The sequence below is a fragment of the Dipodomys merriami genome, unplaced genomic scaffold (genome assembly GCF_024711535.1).
Source record: "Dipodomys merriami isolate MVZ:Mamm:240054 unplaced genomic scaffold, mDipMer1.0.p SCAF_8, whole genome shotgun sequence".
In the NCBI taxonomy this organism is placed as follows: domain Eukaryota; kingdom Metazoa; phylum Chordata; class Mammalia; order Rodentia; family Heteromyidae; genus Dipodomys; species Dipodomys merriami.
This window is the reverse complement of record NW_027206401.1, coordinates 19,661,736-19,678,845: the sequence shown is the minus strand read 5'-3', so window position 1 is coordinate 19,678,845 and position 17,110 is coordinate 19,661,736. Positions and strand designations below refer to the sequence as shown.

General features: G+C 41.8%; 1 protein-coding gene across 1 annotated transcript in view; it reads left to right on the top strand.

Moving 5' to 3' along the window:
- Arfgef3 (ARFGEF family member 3) overlaps window positions 1-17,110 on the top strand; it is a 124,298-nt gene that overhangs the window by 14,299 nt on the left and 92,889 nt on the right. The window contains exons 3-4 of the mRNA XM_070010543.1: window positions 11,999-12,080; window positions 13,043-13,174. Of these exons, the coding sequence (XP_069866644.1) occupies window positions 11,999-12,080; window positions 13,043-13,174 (214 nt within the window). The remainder of the gene's footprint in view (window positions 1-11,998; window positions 12,081-13,042; window positions 13,175-17,110) is intronic.

The window sequence follows — 17,110 nt, the reverse complement described above, 5'->3', positions numbered from 1 at the left end:
TGTTTTGTCTATCAGTGTCTATTAGTAGCCATTCTTGCAGGCCACAGAAGAGATGTTGGACTGTCCAAGAAGAGAGACCCCTAGTGGCCTTTCCATCCTTCATCTCCCCTCCCTCCCCCTGCCTACCTTATTGCTCACTGTGGAGACCTCCATGGCCCCCATTGTGGATGGATGAAGGTGTCTCAAACCTTTGGTGCTCAAAACCCTTTCTACCTCAGATTTACTGAGGATCCTCAGGAGTTTTGTTTGGGGGCCAATAGTGGAGCTTGAACTCTGGATCTCACACTGGTGTTCTTGCTCAAGGCTGGTGTTTCTACCACTTGAGCTACATCCCCACTTCTGGCTTTTTTTTTTTTTTTTTTTTTTTTTTGCTGGTTAATTGGAAATGAGTCTTTTGGATTTTCCTGCCCAGGCTGGCTTTGAACCATGATCATCAGATCAGATCTCATCCTCCTGAGTAGCTAGAATTATAGGTGGAAGTCACTGGCCGTTGGCCCCAAGGACTTTTTAGAAAAGAATTGTCTACTTAACCATATTATGAATTTTTAAAAAATCTTAACAATTATTCACTAGAAAAGCAGTAAACCTGTTAGATGTTATTAAAAATTATTTTTATGAAAGGATGATTACTTTTATTATCTACATGTCATCTTTGAGCTATGAAAACTGCCCTGTAACAACCCTGACAAGAACATATTCCTTAGGACAATGATATAAGATGCCAAGTAAGACAGTTCTCTGCAGAACATTCAATATGTCTAAGCAAAATATTGCCCAGAACATGGTCTTGTAGTAGTCTAGCAGTTTTCCATGCAGCCAACGTTCTTGTTCTTTACTACTTGAGAAGGATAATAAGGATGACCAGACACAAAAGAGCTGATAAGAATCTGGGTATAAGTGTATTATTTCCTATTCCCCAGAGTATACAGTGGCCTAGTTAATGGCTCCTTAGTATTTTTGAATAAGTATTCTTGAGCAGGCATACATGGCAGTCTTGACTACAGCCATCTGTGTGTGTGTGTGTGTGTGTGTGTGTGTGTGTGTGTGTGTGTGTGTGTGTGTGTGCGCGCGCGCGTGCGTGTGCGCATGTGTATGCCAGTACTGAGGCTTGAACTCAGGGCCTGGGTGTACTTCCTTAGCTTTTTTGCTCAAGGCTGGTGCTCTGCTTGAGCCGCTCCATTTCCAGCTTTTTGCTGGTTAATTGGAGTTAAGAGTCTCAGGAATTTCCTACCTGGGCTAGCTTTGAACTGTGATCATAAGATCCCTTCCTCCTGAGTAGTTAGGATAAGAGGCTACCAGCACCCAGTAAGCTATGGCCAACTTGAGTGTCATCTACGATAGATATTGGAGGCTGGGATCTGAGATTCAATGCTGTCCTACCAGCTTGTTCTCTTCCATTCCCACTTCAGGACTCCAGAGATTTGAGCTGCAGTCTATGCTGAGGGTTGTTGATAGAGTTAGGGTGGGGCAGGACATTAGTGCTATATGAAATGTCCTGTCCAAAGACAGTGGTTTGATTATAATCCAAAGATATGCAAGGGTTTGTAAGTCCTCTAGGCCTCCCACTATTTTCTTCTGGAGCAGAAGCCATTTTTGCCTACCCAGCATCCAGATACCTTCTGCTTTCTACTTTGCTGGGTATAGAATCTGCTTGATTCAGTCAGCCCTAGGTTTCAAAGAAGGTTGCCCCCACTGCAGACCCCAACATTGGGTCCCTCCCACATGTTTGCCCTGCTTCCGATCAAAGAAGGCTGAGACCGTTTCAGCCCCCTGAAGGTGAATTCCATTCACTCTTGGGAACTTGTCACATTACAAAGAAAGGCTACAGCTGTTGTACAATCTATCCAAGGACCCAACTAGGGGACAAGGCTGGGTTCTTGACAATTACCTAAACTTGAAGATATCTCATGGAGATGAGCCAGAGTTCTTGTATCAGACCTCTCAGGATGCTGTGGGCTGGTTAGAAACATCCGACTTAAACCAGAACGTGAGGGTCCCTGCATAAAAACCTGGCTTGTGGTTGGGCAGTCCAGCAAGGAAGGCTCTGGCTCTCCATGGGTGACTGGCTAGAGCCCAACCTAATTAAGGTCATTAGGTCCCTCTGTGTTCCTGGGGATGGAAATGCCACCTGGTGTGGCTATGAAAAGGCAATGAGTAAATGTCCCATCCATTCATTGAAGGTGACTGTTTATCTCCAGGGCCATTTTGGCCCTGTTTTTCAGTGGCTCGATTCCTGATCATGCAAATCCTGGTGGGCTTGTCTTTACCTCTTGAGGCTGGAACGGAGAGTGCTGGTGCTTAGCTTCCCTAGATGGGAATCTTGCTGCTGGTTGCCTTGGTAACAAGGCATCCAGGCAGCCGGTAGAGGGATTAGGTAGAGGTTTTCCTCAGCTTAGGGACCTCACCCATCGATAGTACAGTAGGAAAGGAGTGGGGTCGATCCTTTTTTAAAATCTTGTGGAAAGAGAGACATTTTTCTTTACCTAGTGATGGCTACACAACAGGATTTTGTCAAGCATATGATAATTGTGGAACAATGATAATTACACGCTTTAAAATTCTTGGATGCTTGACAAATTTTTACAAGTGTATATGCACTACAAAATAATGGGCTTCATTTTTGTCATTTCCATACATGCATATAATGTACTTTGATCTCACACACACACACACACACATACACACACACACACACCATTACCCACTCAGAAATTTGACAAACTCCCCTGACAAACTCCCCTTTCCTCCAGGTGAACATCTTCACCCACCTTCAAGATCTTAACTTGTATGCACTGATTTCTGTGGACTGTGAACTCTAGATATAGGACATTCACAGCTGAGCCTATGGCACATGAGTAGGTTGGGCTGTGCTGTACTTTGCACTTGCACTCTTACTGCTCTGAATGATGAGAATAAAAGCAGAGTCATGCAGATTTCCTTCCCCCATGATTAGGAAGGTCTCACAGGCCCCAGGGTCAGTCAAAGACCACAGTGCCCTTTTTTTGTTGTTGTTGTTGGTCGTGGGGCCTGAACTCTGGGCCTGGTACTGTCCCTCAGGTCTTCAGCTCAAGACTAGCATCCTACCACTTGAGCCACAGCGCCACTTCCAGCTTTTTTTCTGCTTATGTGGTGCTGAGAAATCGAACCCAGGGCCTCGTGCATGCAAGGCAAAGGCTCTACTACTGAGCCACCTTCTCAGCCCCCCACAGTGCCATTTTTATGTCCTAGCCTGAGATCAGTGTCAAAGAGTTTCCTTTATCTTCATTTTTACCACCCCTGGGTCATTGGATTTTTAATCATTTCAGTAACAGCATGTTACTGCTTTCTTCTCCAATGTGTTAAAAAAAAATACAAGGTCTATTTGCTTTTCTTTTGTTTTGTTGGTGCAGGTCCTAGGGCTTAATGCTCTCACTTAGCTTTTTCACCCACAGTTAGTGCTCTACCACTTGAGCTACAGTTCTACTCCCAAAGTATCTGTGTTTTCCTTCCCACGCATGCCTCATCTGCAGAGATGGGTCGGGTCGTGCATATATAGGGTGAGTTAAGGTAAACCATCACGTCTTTGGGGTGATTGTCAAAGGCAGTCTCAAATAAGGTGCAGAGCAGCATCCTAGTATGAACGCTGCACCTTTCATTTATCCTGAGAGCCAGCACTGTCCTCACATCTGGTAGTACCAGGCCTGAGATTACTAAGGTAGTGGGTCTGTGTGGCTCTTATTCGGCTGAGGGTCTGACTGGAAGTTACAGAGAGCTTGATAGGTCTAAAGCAGCGGTTAGTGAGGCACCTTTTTGGCTCCAGGCCAAGGTCTATTTTTAGCAAGTGCTGGCTGTGCAGAATTGGGGGATGTTCAGCCATTGAAAAGCCCCAAAGGCAGATCCCTGCTGGGAAAAATCGCTGTTTATGAGAAAATAAAATTTACATCATTGTCCTCTGGCTGGGAAGTAGTCTCCTTGCCTATGGAGAAAGAAGTATACAGTTTGTAACAGATGACAGAAACTAGAATAGCTTTCACTTGGTCTATCATAGGAAAAGTACTGTTTTTTTTAAATTAAAAATTCTTATTATAAAGGTGATGTACAGCGGGGTTACAGATGGTTTGATTCTTTTTGGACAGTACTACCCTTTCCTTTGCTCTCTCCCAGTTTTTCCTTCCCATCCCTGTCCACAAGCTGTGTTGTTCATTTTTCAGCATAGTGGCATTTGTTCACCCTTTGTCCCACCCTTTGTCTCTGCCCCCCTTTCCCTCCTGAAGACAGATAAACAAACAAGACAAAGACAGAAGAAAGAAAAAAACCTCTTGTTTCCATTTCCTGGAATTCATTTCAATAAATATTATTTTATATGATCAGATTATTTTATATGATCATATTTTATATGATTATGTTCCTCCCCTAAGAGTCTCTCCTTTCAGTTTCACTGTGTGAATACATAGAGAAAAATTCTCTAGAAATTGAGACTGAATGCATATATTGATTCATTTAAATACGTTTTGATTTTGACTTTGAGTTGAACTTATCAGATCATTCAATTACTATTAAATTTTATTAAGTTAAAACTGAATCAAAATTTTTAATTAAATCAAAATTGAATGAAACATTTCCATTTAAATTACTAAGAAATTAAGAGGACATATGCATAAATGACGCACTTGTGAAGATTGCAGCGCTGTCAGGTTGTGAACAGAGTATGTTCTCACTATAGAAAATTTGAAAGCCTGAAGCCATAATGATTGACACTTGAGCTCTGTGGTAGGTCTTAGCCCCTCCCTGCCTGACAGATGACGACACTGGACTGCCCCATAATAACTGGTAAAGCTGAAGGTGACAGTAGTAAAGTAACTGCCACAATGAGAAAAGGCACCATGATTACCATTTGCTAGGTACTGTCATGGCTGCCCTAAGACCTGAGGGACAAGAGGCCTTATCTGGGCTCTCTTGGCAAAGGCCTGGTTCTCACTTCCCTGGAGACCAACAACATGTCCCCACCCAAAGCCTGCTCTGCCCTCGGGGGTTATGCTTTCAGTGCTGGGGCCTCAATTTCCTGTGCACACTAGGTAGGGCCTTCTACAAGGACCTGCAAGTGGGCCTCTCACCCAGCACTGTCCTTTGGAGTGCTTCCTAGGTCTACAGGCTGGGAAGGTACAGGTTGGAGTCTGTATCTGGGTCCATGAGACCCAGGGCAGACCCAGAGGTAAGAAAAGAAGAGAGACAGTGAGGCACCTTCAGAATTGCCACAAATGCTAAGTTGACCCTAAGAAATCAGTTAGGAATCTGATTAACAGCTGTTTATCTCATCGTTGCAACATTTCTTAAGGCAGACAAAACGAGCCCCTAAGTTTGGATGAAGAAAGTAAGGAATGATTGAAGAGGTCATATATTTAGTACACAGGTTATACACAACAGTCTTGAGTTTGATCAAAGTTTGCTTGATTCACAAATTTCCCATAAGATTCTACTTTCTTTCTTCCACTCTCTACATCATAGACAGGGTACCATTTTTCAGAAAATGTCTGAGATCACATTATTCTCTTGATTAAAAATCTTCCATTAGCTCCTCATTTTCAGCTGGCTCAGAGCCAAGGCTCTAGCTTAGCCATATGAGACCCTTCAAACCCTGGCTCGTATCCACCTTGTCAAACTCAGTTCTCACCAGTCTTCCCACCGTGATCCCCATCTGGTCACAGCATGGCTTTAACTATTGAACAAACCCATTCTGTCCCTGGCACACACAACCTCAGTTGGGATTGACCTGTTTGTTGCCTCACCTGGCCAAACAAGGCTCATTGTGTCCCCAAGGCCACATGAACATTGCCTTGTCTATGAAGACACTTCCATTTTGTCCAGGACCTTCCCTATTCTCAGTATACTTGAATAGTTGATTATGTGTGCCAATTATAAGATACGAATACTCATTACTTAGTCCTTATGTTTGCATAGTATCACTTGTCTATTTCCTCTCTAGTCAGTAGGTTCCATATGGATAGGACTTGTGAGTCACACTCATCATAATATGCCTAGTATTTCCTGCACGGACATTTACTAGACTGAAAATCAATATTTACTAAAAGAGCTGATCTATTTATTACTAAATATCTTCTCACAAATGGACTATTAGCCATTTAAGAATACTGAGTTTTAGGAAGTGGCGCTGTAGCTCAAGTGGTAGAGCGCTCGCCTTGAGCTGAAGAGCTGAGGGACAGCGCTCAGGCCCAGAGTTCAAGCCCCACGACCGACAAAAAAAAAAAAAAAAAAATCTAAAAAAAAAAAAAAGAATACTGAGTTTTAGTTTGGATGATTATGTTGACCTGATGATGGATGGGTTTTTATAAAACACTTGGATGAGATACCTGAAAATTTCGACTTTGTATATATGTACATGCATATGTGTATACATACTGGAATTGAACCCAGGTACCAGGGCATATGAAGCATACACTCTACCACTGAGTTTTCCCCTCCATACTAGATATTCTAATGGTTACTATTTCATAGAAGCATTTACTTTTAACCAACTATTTTGCTACCACTTATTTCATAAGAAGTTCCAATAAAATGTGTACATGTATAACTTGTCAGCTGTAATGGGCCAGTGGTGCCTGAATAGGACATGAAATGGCAAAGTTTGTCCAAGTAATATGTTTTGTCTTGTTTTTAAGTCCTCTGTCCTTTGAGTGTGGAAACGTTTTTGGAAAAATATTTATGCCATCAAATTGCCATTTTTCAGGAAGTAGTTAACCCAAGATGATCAACATAGGGCAAGGGACTCGTGCTTCTTCCAATGTGATGGAAACCCAAAAGGACTGTGTTCACTTGAGAAGGAAGAACATGAGTTAGACTTGGTTTCTCACAGTGCTTAATCCAGTCCTAAGACAGGGAGAGCACTGAGAGATGTGTTGATCTACTCAAATACTCCCCACTGGGCCCCACTTCCCAATGCTGTTCCTTTAAGAAACAGACCTTAACAAAAGCTTTGGTGAGAACAAACCATGTTCAAAAACCATAGCAAATCTGTAATACCCATAAATATTATAATGAGCTAGTCATAGTGGCTCACAACTGTAATCCTAGCTACACCAGAGGTAGAGATCAGAAAGATTACAATTTGAGGCCAGCTTGGGCCAAAAAAAAAAAAAAAAAAGTTCATGAGACCACCCCCTCCTCCCATCTCAACAAATAAAGCTGGGTCTAGTGGCACAGACCTGTCATCTCAGCTTTGGCAGAAAACATCAATAAATATGCCTAGCAATCACAAGACCCCAGAGATCCAGTTCTAGTACTGAAAAAAAAAATCGTAATTAAGTAAATTTGTAAATACAGATGTGTGTAGCACAGTGCATTATACCAACAAGCCACGGTCTTCACAGGAGCCACTGAATTGTTAGGTGACAATTTAATAAATGGCTTGGATCACAGAATCCTAGAATTGGAGCGTGTAAGCAGACTTTACAAATGTGTCATGCCTTCATAGCTCCTCCCCGCCCAGTCTATCAAAGAAGATCCAGCCCCACACTCAGAAATGTGTTTGGTTTCACTTGAAGTTTATGTTGGTGTTAGTAGTAGATAATTACTAGAAAGACTTACTTCCTCTGTTCCCCTGTTTTAACATCCCTTTGTCCTTTGTTACATTCTAGACCAATAAAGGCATTCTGTGAAGCGTGACAGAGCAGTTAAGGCAGCAGCTTCGGACCCCTTGACGTGAACAGGGAGTGTCACAGGATAAGGCCCTCCACATGCATGTTCAGTGCCATTAATTATCCTTCTTCAAGCAATAATGTCATGTCAGGCCATGAAAATTGGAACCACTGCCTTTATTTAATTAGGCACGAATGAAACTGCACGTGCCTATGCATTAAAAAAAAGAACATCACTAGATGTAATTGAATGTTAGCTCTTCCAAAGAGACAGCATCTAGAAAGATCTAAGGATGATTTATTCCTGAACAAGAGACTAAATGGATGCCGTATCACATTGTCATTGTAAATCTCACCTGGAGCCCCAATTAACAGGCTTGTTATTCTCTCTCATTCAAATCACTTTTTTAGAAGGGAATGAAGGTAAGTAAGTGTGGTCAGTCATTGATTTGGCTGATGAGGTTGGCTGGAGAGGTGTCTTCTCCCTCCCCTACCAAGAGGATGACTGTCCCTGACAGTCAAGAAAGGTCTGTGAGTATCTGAAATCCTGGAACCTTCAAAACAAAGCTCTCAAAACAGGGTTTTAGTGATGTCACAGACCTAAAGAGGAAGGCAGTCATACCCCACTCTTGTTGAGTAGTACTGGTGTTCCTATCCAAATCAAGTCAGATCTGAGGCTGAGCTACTGGCTTGGGGTGAGGATGGGGCAGGGTGGGAGAGGCCTGAGGCCTTGGACTTTGGGCTGGGGAGACAGACAACATCCTGACACAGGAAGTTGTCTCTCTTCCAGGGTTCAGGGTAGTGGCAGGCCATCAAACAGAACCCCAGACTCAGCAAAGTCATAAAATCCACTCCCTACTCAGCACAGAGGTGTTTGCCATGTTGGTAGGGTTATTTCTCCAAAGAGCAGAGACTCCACATATGGAACTGGTGTTTGGGGACCCGGGAATTCCCTGGACAGCGACACATACTCTCCTCTAGGAAGGCAATCTTTCATCAGATTTAGGCATCTATGATCTTTAAAGGGCTAATAGACATCTGTTCTAGTTCTGCTGTGAAATTTTGAAGCCAGAGAAGGTTGGGAGGAAGTTGGTTTGGGGTCTCAGATGAACTGAGATTGGAATTGTCTCTAATAGTCCGCTGTGTGGCCCTGACCAGGCTGCACAACTCTGAGTTGCACTTCTCCTTGAATGTGACGCAAGGACAGGCATGCCTGTCTTAAGGCTCTAGTGACAGGTAAGACTGGATACAGAAAGAATAAATGCTAATAACAATTCCTAGTCTCTCTTTTATACCATGAATGCAAGTGAAAGCAGGTACCTTCCCTGTTGGGTTTTCCCATGATCCTGACATGGCGCCTGGCGCACGTGCGCTAAATGTTGGCTCAGGGGATGGTTAGGTGGACCGATGAAATCTCTTTCTGTAGTGCTACTTCCTCAAAGCCCTGATTTTTTTTTTTTTTGGAGAATTGTATTTGCTAAAATAAAACTGTTAACTCCATGTCTTGTACACAATCTGTCTGGATACCTAAAGAGATTAGATTGGCTTATCTTATGCTGACCATCAGGCTCCAGGGTAGCTACTTCATCTTATCTATCTATCTATCTATCTATCTATCTATCTATCTATATCTATCTATCAGGACTATCTATCTATATATCAAGTCTGAAGGTCAACTCTGGCCTTTTGTCTGTCTTTAATAAAGTTTTACTGGAACACAGCCTGTTCATTGGTTTACATATTGCCTGTGGCTACCTTAGCAGAGTTGAGCAGTTAGGATAGACACCAGACGAACTGCACAGCTGAAAATATTTATAATCTGACTTTTTTTTTTTGCAAACAAACCTTACCAACCCCTAATATGTATTCCATTTACTCCTTACTACCACCTTTCAGAATTGGTAATAAGATGCTTTTGTAGCTGGGCAAGCTGACACATGCCTGGAATCCCAGCTACTTAAGAGGTAGAAGCAGGAGGATCATGAGTTCAAGGCTAGCCTGGGGAAACTCTTGAGAGACTCTTATCTCAAAGACAAAATACAAGCAACATAAACAAAATGGGTAAGGTCACAGAGCACTTGCCTAGCAGGCAGTGTCCTAAATTCAACCTCCAGTATCATATCCACAGAAAAGAGCCTTTCTGTATGGTGAGAGGAAGACATGGTGGAATTGATGATGAGGGTGATGGCTGCAGAAGGCAGGGAAACGTGGGTGTTCAGTTGCTGGTTCACAAGAGCACCAGGCTACATGTTTCCAAAACACTTCATCCTTGTTACGACTGAGTGTCCCAGTACTGTGGATTGAACTCAGAGCCCCACGCATGTCAGGCAAGTATTCTGCCACTGAGCCACACCTACAACCTATGAATGTGGCACTCACTCTCCCTCAGAACCCTTGGAGAAGAACGTGCAATATAGTGTCTTTTCAGTTCCTGGCTATCTAATAGGTCTCCCTGCTCCTCACTATTAGGCTGGGAGAGTTCTGACCTGGCTTCTTAGGTCTGTGCTCTGACTTACAGATGTGACTCCAGATGGATAGAAGTTCTTTTATTGTTGTTTGTGCCAGTACTGAGTCTTGAACTCAGAGCCTCATGCTTTTGCTAAACATTTTTTTCTCAAAGCTGGTACTCTACCACTTGAGTCACACCTCCACTTCTGGCTTTTTGGAGGTAAGAGTCTCATGGATTTTCCTGCCCTGTCTGGCTTCAAATCACAATCCTTAGATCTCAGCCTCTCAGGTGGCTAGGATAACAGGTGTGAGTCTGCAGTGCTGAGCTGGATACAAGTGCTTTCACAGTGAATTCATCCAGAGGGAAATGTGATTGATCCTGAGTTTACAGGTGGAATCCTGCACTGCCCGTTATTCCTCCGTCTCCCTCTACTCCCTCCTTTCTAATTAATTTCTCCAAGCTATGAGAGCAGTGTGATGAATGACAGAAACAAAAGTGGAAATTCCAGAACCTCCTGCTCTAATTGACCGCACAGCCATGTTTATTTCATCACTGTGACAAACTGACAATAATAACAGTGGCCAAGTTAGAGCCACCCAATTGGAAGTAACACGATTGGGTCATTTATCCATCTGTCAGAGTCATGTAGCTCGTGAAATAAGGCCGTGGTGTTAATGTATCACCGTATTAAAAAAATGGACATTGAAAGGTTGGTGGGGAAGGGGAGAAGAGTCAGTAGTCAGTGTTCTTCCAAGCAGGCTGTTGTCAGCTGTTTCTGTGGCCAGCATCAGAGAGTGGGGGTAACTCTCCCTTCATCTTCTGGGAGCTGGGATGGAATATTCCATTGCAAGCAGCAGGGCCTCAGCGTGGACAGGAAGGAGCCCAAGCTATTATTAGCTCCCTGCTTCATTGTGTTCTGCGACAGTGACCCTTATTTCCAAAGATGAAATCCTAGAGTCTAATTCTGTGGCTTTCACCCTTAGAAGGCAATCCAGCTTACAGTGTCTGCTAAAAATATAAGCATAAAAGTAGTGGGCTGTTCTGGCTTATTGGGGGTGGCTAGGACCTGGTACAACACGGCAATTTGCATATTGTTATGTCAGTGTTGCTCCATGGGGAACTAGTAGGTGATTAAAATTCTTAGTCTATTGTTGAATTATTTAGAGTCAGTGCTTCTAACAGAGATATTTTTGTATTTGTAGCTCTTTTGGTTGTTAATATATTTGAAAGCTCTACGTTTTGTGGGGTTTTTGTTTGTTTGTGTCTGGTTTGGGTGTATGGGTTGTTTTTTTTTAATGTAAAGAATCCAAGTAGCTCTCTGCATTTTATGGTTCTGTATTTGTATCACCACGACCGATGCTATTGGTATCCATTGGTGTTTCCTATGATGGAAATGTGTCATCAAATTCAAATCTACCTCTCAATGAGGACTACAGAGAAAAATTTAAAATTATGAAGGATTATTGAATGCTTTGAGTTGTGGAAGAGTTGACAAATTAATGGAATGTTCATTTATATGGGTGAGACAGAGTATGTGTGTGGTGAGTGGAGGGGGGGGAGAGTATACTTCCTAGTTGGGTGAGACAATGGGCAAGCCAGACATTGATGTAAATGTTGTTCTGGGTATGAGCCATGCATAATCTGGGAAAGGGTAGAACGCCTTTCTGGACCCAGTGTATATTAATTAGTGCACCATATACCAATTAGAGACTGTGACTTTGCTCTTCCTATCACCATACTAAGAATGCTGTCGTTCCTGCCCAGCTTTGTTGCTAGGATTTTTAAGCCACGTGCACTCAGATGATTGGTTCTAGTTGGGATTATGTATGGCATTGTAGGGTGGGTATACACGGGCTGACATGGTTTGCCTGGCAGTTCAGCCATGCTCACATGTTGTCCTTATTTCTGTGTTTGCCAGGGAGAAATGCCTACTGCCTCTCCAGCTGGCATTGGAATCCAAGAATGTGAAACTGGCCCAACATGCATTGGCAGGCATGCAGGTATGGCTTTGACTGAATGCAGGGGGTGACAGAAATCAGGATGGCCACTGCTGACTTGAGAGAGAGTGCATAGTTAACACTTGAAATGCTGGCTGCTTAAAGATCCAGACAGACACGGGCCCTGTTGGCTCACACCCGTAATCCTAGCTATTATCCTTAGCAGGATGCTAAGGATCTGAGGATCGCAATTCAAAGCCAGATCGAGCAGGAAAGGCCATGGGACTCTTATCTCCAACACTTTTAAAAAAGCAAGTAAAACTGTGGCTCAATGGTAGAGTGCTAGTCTTGAACAAAAAAACCCTCAAGGATAGCTCCCAGGCCCTGAGTTCCAGTCCCAGAATCTACAACAATAATTTTTTTTCTTTAAAAAAATCCAGACAAACAGGTGGCCAAAGTATGGAATAGCCCCAGAGAAAAAACAGATCCTTTTCTATTCACTAGGATTTCTTGGGCTCTGCAATTATTTAGTCAAGCCTTTGTTGTCAATACTAGTTGACATATAGACACGATTTGTTTTTGGTGGAGTCCAACTTTTAGGGGGAAAAGGGAATCCCAAGACAAGGAGACTTCCAAATTATCCCAATGCATGTCTTCTATACATCCCACATCTAGGGTTGCATGTAATGAAAATTGATAGCAAACTGGAAAGACTGGTTTGCTTGTTATTCTTCACTTAGACTGGTGAATAGGACTTTGATTTCCAAAGTAAGATGAGAAGGAAAAGAGATGTTTGGTTTTAGAAAGATTTAGCTAATATTAGAAGAAAGTGTTTGCCCAAACCCATTTATCTAGGTTGGATGTATTTTTCTTTTTAATGGCATGTAACATGAATTCTTTCCTAATGGTCTTCAGCTACGTGCCTCCCGAGTTAGAAAAATGATCATCGATCCATAATAAGATACAAGAGAATGAAGCAACAGGGGAGAGCCTGTCAATAATCCCTGCCTCCTATCTCTTTACAGAAGCTTCTGTCAGAGGAGAGATTTGTTTCCATGGAAACAGACTCTGATGAGAAGCAGCTGCTCAATCAGATCCTGAATGCCGTGAAAGTGACGCCTTCACTCAATGAAGACCTGCAAGTGGAAGTGATGAAGGTTAGTTTGACGTGGCCACCGGCGTGCGTCACTGGGACAGGAAGGGGCTCTGACCCAGAGCTTTGTTATCTTGAAGTGCATGCCACAGTGCTGATTAGCTTTTATTTAGAATACAAACTTGCTTATGATGCTCCAGAATTACCTTAACAGCACAAAGGTATAATTTCAGTAAATCTGTGAGACATTTGGCTTAACCCTGCTTATCCAATGTGGTTAAGGAATTAAATTCATCACCTTATATTCAAGAGATTTTAAAGTTAACTAGACTGCATCTAGTTCATTAATAGTCTGAACATAGAGATTCACACCTGTTACCCCAACTACATGGGAGGCAGAAATAAGAGGATCATAGTCCTAAATCAGCTCTGGGCAAAAGTGACCATCTTTATGTGAATGCTTGTGAAGGCAAAAAGGACTGGGAATGTGGATCAAGTGGTAGAACACTGGCTTATCAAACGTTAAGGTCCTGAGGAGAAGCCCCAGAACATACTGTTTTGCCTTATCTTTTGAGATGCTCCTGGCAGCCATGTACTCACAGGAACCTGGTTGTTATGTTCCTAGCTTTGTTTTGTTCTCCACTGCTCCCAGACACTCTTAAAGAAGAGCTAAGTTCAGCTACCTTACCTTCACCCATCACTGCTATGACTTCCAAGCCTAGTCTTTGGATCTTTCCCCTCTCTAGGATCTCCACATATTGAAGGGTGAGCTTTCTTGTCCAACCAAGAGGCATGCCTCACCAAATAGTTTCTCCCAACAATAGTCTCTATAGAAGATAAAAGTTTACATTTAAAAAGAACTAAAGAAGGACAGACTCTTCCCACAGGTTAGAGAAACAAAATGTTGACTGGCTTTGTCACAGAACACCTGTTTTGAGAATCAGTCTGTGCTTGCTAATTCCAGCCCAGCAGTGCCTCCTTGATTGTTTACCCAGTCAGGAGTTGACATGTGTTAATTCTAGCGGAAGTCCTGCAAAGTCTATCTTAACATCTTCCTAATGATACTACATAGGCCATCGTGCTTTCAGTTAATGTCTGGGAGGAAAAGCAGACATTGTCAGGAAGTTTTTTAAAAAGAAAGAAAAGTTGTGCCTGGGTACTTTACAATTAGATTCTTCAGATCTGCGTACAAAAGTCTTAAAGAGATAAGGGGCTTTGCTATATGGTATTATTTTTAAGTACTCAGATATTGGAACTGAGGGAAAATATTTCAGTTCCCAGCAAACTTAGACTTAAGGTAATTTTTCTGTAGTATACTTCTATTTTAAGCAAACATTTTTAACCAAGTTGGTAGAAAATTAATGACAGGAAAATTATACTTCAGGCAACATTGTTGGTAATGAATGAAAACTTTGGAGAAGCTGATCTGACTGCGTTGCATTTCAGGTGAAGCTTCTGTCATCGGCTGAGACTTAAATTCCTCATTTGTGTATAAATGTTGACCTCAATTAGAATAACAAATTGGAGCTGGGAATGTGGCTTAGTGATTGCATGCTTACCTAGCATGCATGAAGCCCTGGGTTCGATTCCTCAGGACCACATAAACAGAAAAAGCCAGAAGTGGCACTGTGGCTCAAGTGGTAGAGTGTTAGCTTTGAGCAAAAGAAGCTCAGGAACATCCACCAGGCCCTGAATCCAAGCCCCAGGACTGGCAAAAAAAAAAAAAAAAAAAAAAAAAAAGTATCTCCTCCCTCCCAATGCAAGAATGCTCTATACTACCTTTTGGTGATCTCCAAAATCCCACACATCCCTTTATCTTATAATTCAGTGGTATAGGAAGTGACCCAAATACAAACTCTTAAATAAAAGTCCTGATTGTGCTAACATCAATGCTATATTAAAATACTTTTATTGCCTATTTTCCCCAAATTTCTATTTAAAAGTCAAAAGGGGAGAGAAAATTTGGTGAATCTCAGAGGAAAGATTGGATTCCCATTATATAAGACGTATATGTTCATCTATTCTTAGGTTTTCTACAGAACTCATTCTGCTGATAAATAATTCAAACTAGATATTTCCTGTAAAAATACTCCAGTCATTTTGTGTAAATACTTTGTAGGTACAGAAAATCTTTTTAAATGAAAGATGACAGGCATTTTCAAGTGTTGATATGGGTGTACTATTCAAGAGGGATAAATACATGTCCTGTAGCATTTATAATATTTTTATTATTATAACACCTGGGATTTGTTATTATATGTTATTATAATGTTATGTAATGTTAATAATAATTATTATATGTAATAATAATAATTATTGTTGTTGTGTTGGTCCTGGGCTTCAATTCAAGCCTGGACAATGCCCCTAAGCTTTTGTGTCCAAGGCTAGTGCTCTAGCACTTGAGCCACATCTCCATTTTCAGCTTTTTGGTGCTTAATTGGAGGTAAGAGTCTCATGACTTGTCTGCCTGGGCTGGCTTCAAACCCTAATCCTCAGATCTCAGCCTCCTGAATAACTAGGGTTACAGGTATGAGCCACCAATGCCCAGCCCAGGTGTTATATTTTAAAAGCTTGTATTATGCCTTTAATTTGTATATTGCTACCAGTTTATGTTTGTGGACCTGAGACATTAAATCAGATTACATTCTGAAGAATATGTAGTCACTGTATTAAATTCCTACAGAGAAAACAGTATGATTTCCTCTTTTTGAGACATGCCTCAAGATTAAGGAAAAACTAGCTAATAATGAACCCTAAGATTGTAGTAGTGGTGTTTTCATTTAGAAGAGCATCTTAGACTTTCCATCAATGGGTTAAAAAATCAATACTGCTTGCTTCTGATAGATTAAGTAGGAATGACATTAAATCACTATTATAGGAGGGAAAGAGAAGACACTGTTGATTTATTGAAATGACTATGGAATCCAAATAAAAATTTTATAGCTTGAGCAAATAAAGTGTCAGAACTGTAGAGAATTAGAAAAAAGGCTTCTGTAAAGATAGATTAGTCATGAAATAGATTCATAGGTGGTAGAGAGCTCTTTAATATTTAGGTGGAATATTTGTCTGCTTCTTAACATTTCCCCTGGTGTGTGCCATTTCCATAGATGCCATGCTCGCTTAGCAGAAGCCATGCACATAATGAACGACATCTCTGACTAGAGTAATTAGGACTTTCTTCCCCTCTTTCTAATGGATAACCTTTAGTGAGGTTATTAACTGATATCGTTAGCTTAGTCATCCAAGACTGGAGGGAATTATAGCTGGCCTTCCGCCTCTGTAAGCCCCTGAGAGATGTGAGCACCCTATCTGAAAAGGCAGTCTGGCGTAGTTGATAAGGAAGGATAGAATACGGGGCCCTGGGAAAGCATTTGATGAGTGCTGCTCTATTATTGGCTGTCTTATTTTATGTACATCTTTAGATAGTGGAAGTGAATACTGGTGGAGTGCTTTATAATTTTCAAAGGAGAAATGACAGGAGGTGATTGCTTAACATTTATTATGCAGAGACATTTCAGCAAGTACTTTCCATTCACACCAAGGTCACACAGCTAGTGAAACAACAGAGCCAGTATTTGAACCATAATTCAGCCTTTGGCAGTGGATTGTCTTGTCTGCTAAGTCCACCGTGAAAGACCCGTGGGTGATGGACATTACTGAATCCAATATATAGATGCTCAAACAAACATTTAAGTACCATGCAAATGAGGGGCAAAGCTAAGAGTAGCTGAGAGTACTGTGGGTCTTCCAGATCCTCCCAAGATGTGACATTTTCTGAGCTACATGAACTATGGAAAAAAGAATGAATAAAGTCTCCTTCCTACAAAATCAGCTAATGGTCTTGATGTATGAAAGAGTTGGGGGAAGAGGAAGAAAATGTCATCTTACTGTTGAGGTGTATGTAAAACATAAGCCTAGCAGGCATCTGCAGATATCAGAGGTGGAAGAACCCTAGACCAGGGTTTAATCTCCATGTGGCTGGTGGTCCTGAGCCTCAGGC